We start from the raw sequence: 9,576 nt of genomic DNA on the forward strand, positions 1-9,576 counted from the left end.
AGGATAGCAGAAGTGGGTGATCAAAAAATAAATGACTACGGAAGATGAATTTGTGTTTACATTCATTTCTGTCTGACTTAGCTGTCATAATTGTTCTATTTAGGGGGCCATGAAAGTGTTTTGTTTTAAGCAACAAAGGAACATTTTTACAAACTGCTTTTAAGGCATTAATGTTTGTTTGTTTGTTTGTTTTAAATTATTTATTTATTTATATTTTTTTGGCTGTGTTGGGTCTTCGTTTCTGTGCGAGGGCTTTCTCTAGTTGCGGCAAGCGGGGGCCACTCTTCATCGCAGTGCGCGAGCCTCTCACTGTCGCGGCCTCTCTTGTTGTGGAGCACAGGGTCCAGACGCGCAGGCTCAGTAATTGTGGCTCACGGGCCCAGTTGCTCCGCGGCATGTGGGATCTTCCCGGACCAGGGCTCGAACCCGTGTCCCCTGCATTGGCAGGCAGATTCTCAACCACTGCGCCACCACGGAAGCCCAAGGCATTAATGTTTGTTAAAGTAAATTTCTTAATGTTGCTTCTGGTTAAATAAGCTTTTAATTCTTGATCTTCTAATATGTAGCAAATAATTTAAGCACGATTTTTCTCCATTTAATTAATTAATTTATTATTTTTTATTTATTTATTTTAAATATCAGTCTCCTTTTTATTTATATTTATTTTTGTCTGTGTTGGGTCTTCGTTTCTGTGCGAGGGCTTTCTCCAGTTGCGGCCAGCAGGGGCCACTCTTCATCGCGGTGCGCGGGCCTCTCACTGTCGCGGCCTCTCCCGTTGAGGAGCACAGGCTCCAGACGCGCAGGCTCAGTGGTTGTGGCTCGCGGGCTTAGTTGCTCCGCGGCATGTGGGATCTTCCCAGACCAGGGCTCAAACCCGTGTCCCCTGCATCGGCAGGCAGATTCTTAACCACTGCGTCACCAGGGAAGCCCCATTTAATTTATTTTAAATTTAATTGCTAGCTCCTTGTGGGAAGAAATCATTTCTCATTCACTTTGCATGGTGTCAGTTGTGTTATCATGCAGTATTAAAGTTGCAACTTTATCGAGATATAATTGACAATATCAAAAAATCCACCCCTTTAAAGTGTACAATTCAGTAGTTTATGGTATATTCACAGAGTTGCACAGCTGTCACCACAGTCTAATTTTTAGAATAACTTTCACCATTCTAAAATCCCGTACCCCTTCCTCCCAACACTAGGCAATCTTTACTCTCCTTTCTGTCACTATGGATTTCCCTGTTCTGGACATTTCTTATGAATGGAATCATACAGTAGGTGGTCTTTTTTGTCTAGTTCCTTTCACTTAGCATAATGTTTTAAAGGTTCATTCATGTTGTAGCATGTACTTCTATTACTTTTTATAGCTAAATAATATTCCATTTATGAATATACCATATTTCATTCATTAGTTCAGGGACATTTGGGTTGTTTTTACTTTTTGGCTATTATGAATAATGCTGTTAGGCATATTTGTTTTTGTGTGGAAATAATGTTTTCAGTACTCTTGGGTATATGCTTTGGAGTGGAATTGCCAAGTCATATGGTAACTCTTATGTTTAGCATTTTAAGGATCTGCAAAATTGTTTTCCGAAGCAGCTGTACCGCTTTACAGTCCTACCATCCAAGTATGAGGGTTCCAGTTTCTCTGCGTCCATGCTCACCCTTGTTACTGTCCTTTCTGTTTTAACTGTCCTATTGGGTGTGAAGTGGTATCTCGTGATACTGATTTGCATTTCCCTAATGAGTAGTGATGTTGAGCATCTTTTCATGTACTTATTGGCTATTTGTATATATTCTTTGCAGAAATGTTCATTCAGATCCATTACCTGTTATTAAATTAGTTTATTTGTCTTTTTATTGTTGAGTTGTAAGAGTTTTTTTTAACATACTGGATATACATCCCTTATCAGACATATGATCTGCAAATATTTTTTCCCATTCCATGGATTGCCTTTTCACCTTTTTTTAAAAAAAAAACCGTAACTTGAAGTTTATCATTTAATCATTTTCAAGCATACAATGTAGTGTAGTGAAGTACATTTATAACATTGTGTAACAAAATTGTACACAAACAAAAACCTGTAGCCATTAAGCAGTAACTCCCCTTTCCTTCCTCTGCCAGTCCCTGGTAACCTTTATTCTACTTTCTATCCCTGTGAATTTGCCTACTCTAGGTATTTCATATAAATGGAATCACGAAGTATTTGTCCTTTTTGTGCCTGGTTTCTTTCACTTAGCATAATTTATTCAGGGTTCATCCATGTTGTATCATGTATCAGAATTTCATTCCTTTTTATGGCTGAAAAATATTCCATTGTCTGTGTATATCACATGTTGTTTATCCAGTCAACACTTGGGTTGCTTCCATATATTGGTTGTTGTGAATAATGCTGCTGTGAGCATTGGTATACAAGTCTCTGAGTGAATCCCTGTTTGCAGATCTTTAGGGTATATACCTAGGAGTAGAACAGTTGGCTTGTATGGTAATTCTAAGTTTAACATTTTGAGGAATTGCCAAACTATTTCCCACAGCAGCTACTACAGCATTTTGTCTTTTTACTTTCTTGATAGTGTCCTTTGAAGCACAAAAGTTTTTAATTTTGATGAGGTATATTTTATTTATTTTTTGTTTGTTTGCTTGTGCTTTTGGTGTTGTATCTAAGAAATCATTGCCTAATCCAAAGTCAAGATGTATTCCTATATTTTCTTCCAAGAGTTTTACGGTTTTAGTTCCCACATTTAGGCCTATGATCCATTTTGAGTTAATTTTTGTATACAGTGTGAGGTTGGGGTCCAACCCCATTCTTTTGCACATGGGTATCAAATTGTCCCCGTGTCATTGTTGAAAAGACTGTTTTTTCCCCACTGAAGTCAGTCGACTATAAATGTAAAGGTTTGTTTCTAGACTCTCAATTCTATTACTCGATATGTATGTCTATCCTTATGCCATTACCACACTATCTTACTACTGTAGCTTGATTGTAAGTTTTGAAGTTGGGAAGTCTGAGTCTTCCTACTTAGTTCTTCTTTTTCAAGATTGCTTTAGCTGTTACGGATCCCTTGCATTTCCATATGAATTTTAGGATCAGGTTGTCAGCTTCTGCTTTGACCAATGCGGAGTATATTATCATTTTTAACATTAAAGTCTTCCAGTTCATGAATATCATGTAGAATTAATTGAATTCTAAAAAGTTCACTAATTTTCTCTTTTATCCTCTCTAACTTTTGAAGAATGACTTTAACTTCTGATCTTAATGAGCTCTATCATACACAGTCTTTATTTCAAAATATGCACCTATTCTTAAACTTCTTTATAAAATAATACTTGTACTCTCCTTCCCTTTTCATCCTAGTTCTTCTGGGATCTTGTTATTTTGATTATTCACCATAATATTCCATTTTAGTTCAGTTTCCCACCCTTACCAATTCTTAGTCTCGAATGGATTGCCTCCTATTACTTCTCACCTCCTTTTTCTCATTTCTTTCACTTTCGAACTTCCGAAATAAGTGGTCTTCTCTTCCAGCTTTTGTTGCTTCATTAGTTATCCACTTACTAACCCCTTGGACAAGTATCTTAATTTTTCTGGACTTTCTTTTTTGTAAAAATAAGTAAATTGGTCGAGATTAGTTGTGTTAGGTCTCCATTCTAGCCTTTGAACCCTGGAGTCCTTACTCAGATTCCCTGTGTACAGAAGGGGAGCTGTTCTGTCCTGAATTTTGGGTGGCAACCTTAGAGCCATTTGCCACACCAGGATGATCCTTTGGGGGCCTCTGTGGAGCCCCCAAGAGCACAGTTTGAAGCCATTTCAAAGTCCCTTCGGCCCTAAAATTTGATAACTCCATAGCAGTTACAGAAGTTGCAGTTCTTGAAAGTTTCAAATAATTTATTTGTTGCCAAATTAAATTGTCTTTTTAGGTACCAGTTCTCCAGTATATTTTATAGTATCTAAACCCTTAGTTGCTCTGTTATTCCTCACTAAATTTTCTTTCCTTGGCTTTAATCTCATACACACAATCCCTTAAAGGGCTACTCAGCTTAGATTCTAACACAAGAAGCTTTCCCAAATCATACCAGCTCATAATAACATTTTTTCCAATTATAATCCACTGTAATAATCCTTTATGCCATTCATGTGGCCCTTAAAAGTTGCCCAAAGTATTTTGAGCTACATAAAGATAATTTAGGTCCAGATTCTGACCTAAAGAAATGTAATTTAGTTAAAAGAATAGAGTTGTACAAAATAATTATTGGAATGAAAGTAATGAGTGCCATTGGAGAGGTACAGCTGAAGTTCTGTGGAAAGTTAAAGAAGATAAAGATGCCTTTCCTCTAGGGGAATAGGGCAAAGTATCCCAGAGGAGATGGGTTGGGCCTTGAGGGGAGTGTAGTACCAGAACACACAGAGGTGGACTGAGGGAGCTGCGTGAATCAAGGCAGAAGTAGGAAAGCATGAGATGGAGATGGTAGGTTCTTCGATTTGGCTGGAGGAAAATGTTAAGAAGATAACTAGTGGGTTATAAAGTTATAAAGGTAAACCAGAGCTGGATATAGTTCTGTTAGTTGTTTCTTTCTTGTTTTCCCAATTATGTCATAAACTCTTTGAGGACAAGTAACATGTCTTATACTTTTATGGGTAGAGGAGAAGTATTCAGTAAAGTTTTGTTGACTGTATGAAAGGTAGAAACAGTGGTTTCCCAAACAAGCATTATTTAAGATAACTTCTTGTCACATCCTTCTATTTACTTAGGCTGTGGCTTTATCAGTAAAAGCTATTTTAGATCTTCTTATTAATGGTTCATTAAAGCTGAGAAGTCCTTATGTGATTTAAAAAAAAAAAAACTGGGGGTGTTGTGGGGGTCGTGTGCCCAGTTAACAGCCCTCAATTTAATTCGCTCCCGAAAGGACATGAGAAACGCTGGTTTGAGTTGAGGAAAAGAGAATCAGTATAAACAAACCTTACTTTTAAAACTTAGTCTCTAATTTAAACTCTTCTTATGTTTTATTTTATTTATTTATTTATTTTTAAATGGGTATCTTTAGGAGGCCCCATTCTTTTTTTTTTTAATTAATTAATTTATTTATATATATTTTTTTATGGCTGTGTTGGGTCTTCGTTTCTGTGCGAGGGCTTTCTCTAGCTGCGGCAAGCGGGGGCCACTCTTCATCGCGGTGCGCGGTCCTCTCACTATCGCGGCCTCTCTTGTTGCGGAGCACAGGCTCCAGATGCACAGGCTCAGTAGTTGTGGCTCACGGGCCCAGTTGCTCCGCAGCATGTGGGATCTTCCCAGACCAGGGCTCGAACCCGTGTCCCCTGCATTGGCAGGCAGATTCTCAACCACTGCGCCACCAGGGAAGCCCTCTTCTTATGTTTTAATAAATTAGATTTAAAAAATATTTTCCTAGGATTCAGATTTCATTTAACCACACATATCTTTGAAAAGACATGAAGAATTAAAAAGGTATACCCAAGAATTGTGTTGGACTATGTATGGGTAACATTTTGTTTTTTCAAAAAATTTTCTGGAATACTTTTTGTATGATTGAAAAAAGGATTAGAAACATCAGCCACTCTACTGAAACCCTGTTCATATTACTGTTAAGGTCCTGGTAATAATACCAGTCTCTATGGAAGGAGTATATTATGTACACATACAGTAAAAGGGAAATTGAGTATGCCTGCTTTCAACCTTTTCTTTCCAATGGCGTGTACCAATCTCTTTCATTTTTACAAAGCAAGATATTCTTGACAAATTAAACTGGAAGATATGTTTAGTATAAGGGAGACTTTTGTCATTTAAAAAGAACAAAGTATGGCAACATTCATTTATTTAGAGGTTCTTGTGGTAAAGTAATTCATTATTTTACAGTATTTGTTTTGTTTTAAACTTTCTGTATCATGTGCTAGGTGAAAAACCATTTCGCTGTGATGAATGTGGTATGAGATTCATTCAAAAATATCATATGGAAAGGCATAAGAGAACTCATAGTGGAGAAAAACCCTACCAGTGTGAATACTGTTTACAGGTAAGATGTGGTTTGAATTTTTTTAAAAAATCACTTTACTGTGGTATGAGTGACATTGAAACTCTTCTATCTGAAATTAAATTATAAAACAATTCTAATAAGTTAAATTAGAAAATGTTACTACTAAAACTATTTGAAGAACTTCCTAACTGCTGTTGATTCAATTTGTAATATACAGTTGGCTCAGCAAATTAGTTTGGAGTTGCTCATATTATTATACTTATATCTATCTTTATATTAATTCCGTTTTTTTCTTTTCTTTTCTTGGTTGACCAAAATACAAACTAAAACAAAAAAACTCACTTCTGAACTTTGAATTCGACAGTATTTTTCCAGAACAGATCGTGTACTGAAACATAAACGTATGTGCCATGAAAATCATGACAAAAAACTAAACAGATGTGCCATCAAAGGTGGCCTTCTGACATCCGAGGAAGATTCTGGCTTTTCTACATCACCAAAAGATAACTCACTGCCAAAAAAGAAAAGGCAGAAAACTGAGAAAAAATCATCTGGGATGGACAAAGAGAGTTCTTTGGACAAATCTGACCTGAAGAAAGACAAAAATGATTACTTGCCTCTTTACTCTTCAAGTACTAAAGTAAAAGATGAGTATATGGTAGCAGAGTATGCTGTTGAAATGCCGCATTCTTCAGTTGGGGGATCGCATTTAGAAGATGCATCAGGAGAAATACATCCACCTAAGTTGGTTCTCAAAAAAATTAATAGTAAGAGAAGTCTGAAACAGCCGTTGGAGCAAAATCAAACAATTTCGCCTTTATCCACATATGAAGAGAGCAAAGTTTCAAAGTATGCTTTTGAACTTGTGGACAAACAAGCTTTGCTGGACTCAGAAGGCAATGCTGACATTGACCAGGTTGACAATTTGCAAGAGGGGCCTAGTAAACCTGTGCACAGTAGCACTAATTATGATGATGCCATGCAGTTTTTGAAGAAGAAGCGATATCTTCAGGCAGCAAGTAACAATAGTAGGGAGTATGCGCTGAATGTGGGTACCATAGCTTCTCAGCCTTCTGTAACACAGGCAGCTGTGGCAAGTGTCATTGATGAGAGTACCACAGCATCCATATTAGATTCACAGGCACTGAATGTGGAGATAAAGAGTAATCATGACAAAAATGTTATTCCAGATGAGGTACTGCAGACTCTGTTGGATCATTATTCTCATAAAGCGAATGGACAACATGAGATATCATTCAGTGTTGCGGACACTGAGGTGACTTCTAGCATATCAATAAATTCTTCCGAAGTACCTGAGGTTACCCAGTCGGAGAATGTTGGATCAAGCTCCCAAGCATCCTCATCAGATAAAGCCAACATGTTGCAGGAATACTCAAAGTTTCTGCAGCAGGCTTTGGACAGAACTAGCCAAAATGATGCCTATTTGAACAGCCCGAGCCTTAACTTTGTGACCGATAACCAGACCCTTCCCAATCAGCCAGCATTCTCTTCCATAGACAAGCAAGTCTATGCAGCCATGCCCATCAATAGCTTTCGATCAGGAATGAATTCTCCACTAAGAACAACTCCAGATAAGTCCCACTTTGGACTAATAGTTGGTGATTCACAGCACTCATTTCCCTTTTCAGGTGATGAGACAAACCATGCTTCTGCCACATCAACACAGGACTTTTTGGATCAAGTGACTTCTCAGAAGAAAGCTGAGGCTCAGCCTGTCCACCAAGCTTACCAAATGAGCTCTTTTGAACAACCCTTCCGTGCTCCATATCATGGATCCAGAGCTGGAATAGCTACTCAGTTTAGCACTGCCAATGGACAGGTGAACCTTCGGGGACCAGGGACAAGTGCTGAATTTCCAGAATTTCCCTTGGTGAATGTAAATGATAATAGAGCTGGGATGACATCCTCACCTGATGCCACAACTGGCCAGACTTTTGGCTAAAAAAAATGTGTAAATAATACTGGCACTTTAGAACAGATTAATCAAGAGTGGGGTTACTCTGTGAAAAATGGAGTGCTGTACAGATTTAAGAGCAATGCGTTAAAACAAGTTAAGCTGATATGAATAGCAAGATAATCCAATAACTGCATTTTGTTTGGTTAGTCAGCATTCTTTGAACTGCCTTACATGTTGTCACCTTTATAGAAGCAATGCATTACTTGTTTTAGATCAGAAACTTGCTATTCCACCTACACCAAGTTTAAAAGGAAAAAAAAGACTTTCGCACAATTGTTTCCTAACTGATAATATTGTACATTTTTAGGAGATTAGTAATTGTGTGAAATTTACTCATACTGTTTCTAAGTTTTTCAGCATAGTCATGGCACTTCAGCAGGGAATCTGAATATACTTTATAGACAGAGTGAACTTAAAAGTTTAAATGTCAAGAGATTATGGCTTAAAAAAATTAGTGTGTCCTATAGGGGGAAGAAAGGAAAACCACCTTTTAAAAAGAATGATATGCCATATACCCTTGATTTTCATTTTGCATTATATTGACATTTTTTTTTTTGAGAAAAAAGTAATAAAAATCTGATAGTCTAAGACTCCACTATTTAAAAGCCTAATTACTTTAAAAATATGCATACTTTCAAAACTTTTACCAAAATACATAACTGTTGAAGCATTCACTTCTCTATGGAAGTATGCATATTGGTGTCAGTTTCTTTGTACAGTTGTACCTAGATATTTTTTATGATTTTTCATGTGCAAGTATCAAGGTTTTGAAGTTTTAGTAAAAAGATATTCTGTAGATTACATTCCCAAGAACATAATGCTTATACAAAATGTATATTCCACATTTTAAAGCTTAATTGTATTTTACTTTACATATACACTTCAGTTAACATAGAGCACTTAGAATCTATTTGGTATTTTTGATTTCTCAAAGTAAAAAAAAAAATTTAGATTTTTAGGTTTGATATGGTTGTGTCATAATCATCTCATAATTGAAAATTTTAATTTTTGGCAATAAAAGGAAATTGGATATCTTTGGAACTGTAAAACCTGGTTTAATCCTTCTCTTTCTAGAATCTTGATAGATTGGATAATTAAACAGTATCCAGAGAAACTAAAGAAATGGGCATTTTAATTGCTTATTTTATCTTGAGTTACTTTTTAATGAACACTGCTCATTACAATTTTACAAACCAAGAGTGTTTACTAATTCTAGTAACTACAGTTTCTTTTTCAGCTAGATGAGTGATCGGAAACTTTTTGTTGCATTTCAAAATCTAAATAAACTACAGACTTTATCCTTAATCCACGAATGTTTTTTTTTTTTTAATTCTTTGTCTTAAAATAATACAGCATGGTACAATAAATAGTGCTTTTATATATATACATATTATATATATACTTTTCTAAAGAATGATGGTTTGAGTTACACATTGGACAGTTTTAATTTTTGGAAAGTAACATTAGTAATATTGATTTTATTATCCTGTTTAATTTCTTCCACCTTTTTGGTTTTTTATTTTAAATTTCCACCATCTTTGTCACAATGCACACGTACTGATATAGCACCAGTGATAATCTAAAATTAAAACCCTTGGAAGATGCAACTT

The 9,576-nt window shown here is 36.2% G+C and overlaps 1 protein-coding gene across 8 annotated transcripts in view; it reads left to right on the top strand.

The window, feature by feature from the left end:
- Positions 1-9,262, top strand: part of ZNF148 (zinc finger protein 148) — a 126,596-nt gene extending 117,334 nt beyond the window's left edge. For all 8 annotated transcript variants that reach the window (XM_059920922.1, XM_059920930.1, XM_059920928.1 and 5 more), the window contains 2 exons: positions 5,909-6,027; positions 6,353-9,262. In XM_059920922.1, coding sequence (XP_059776905.1) covers positions 5,909-6,027; positions 6,353-7,951 — 1,718 coding nt within the window. In that variant the 3' untranslated portion in view covers positions 7,952-9,262. The remainder of the gene's footprint in view (positions 1-5,908; positions 6,028-6,352) is intronic.
- Positions 9,263-9,576: the final 314 nt, after the last annotated feature.

This window comes from Balaenoptera ricei, chromosome 4, assembly GCF_028023285.1.
Source record: "Balaenoptera ricei isolate mBalRic1 chromosome 4, mBalRic1.hap2, whole genome shotgun sequence".
NCBI lineage: Eukaryota > Metazoa > Chordata > Mammalia > Artiodactyla > Balaenopteridae > Balaenoptera > Balaenoptera ricei.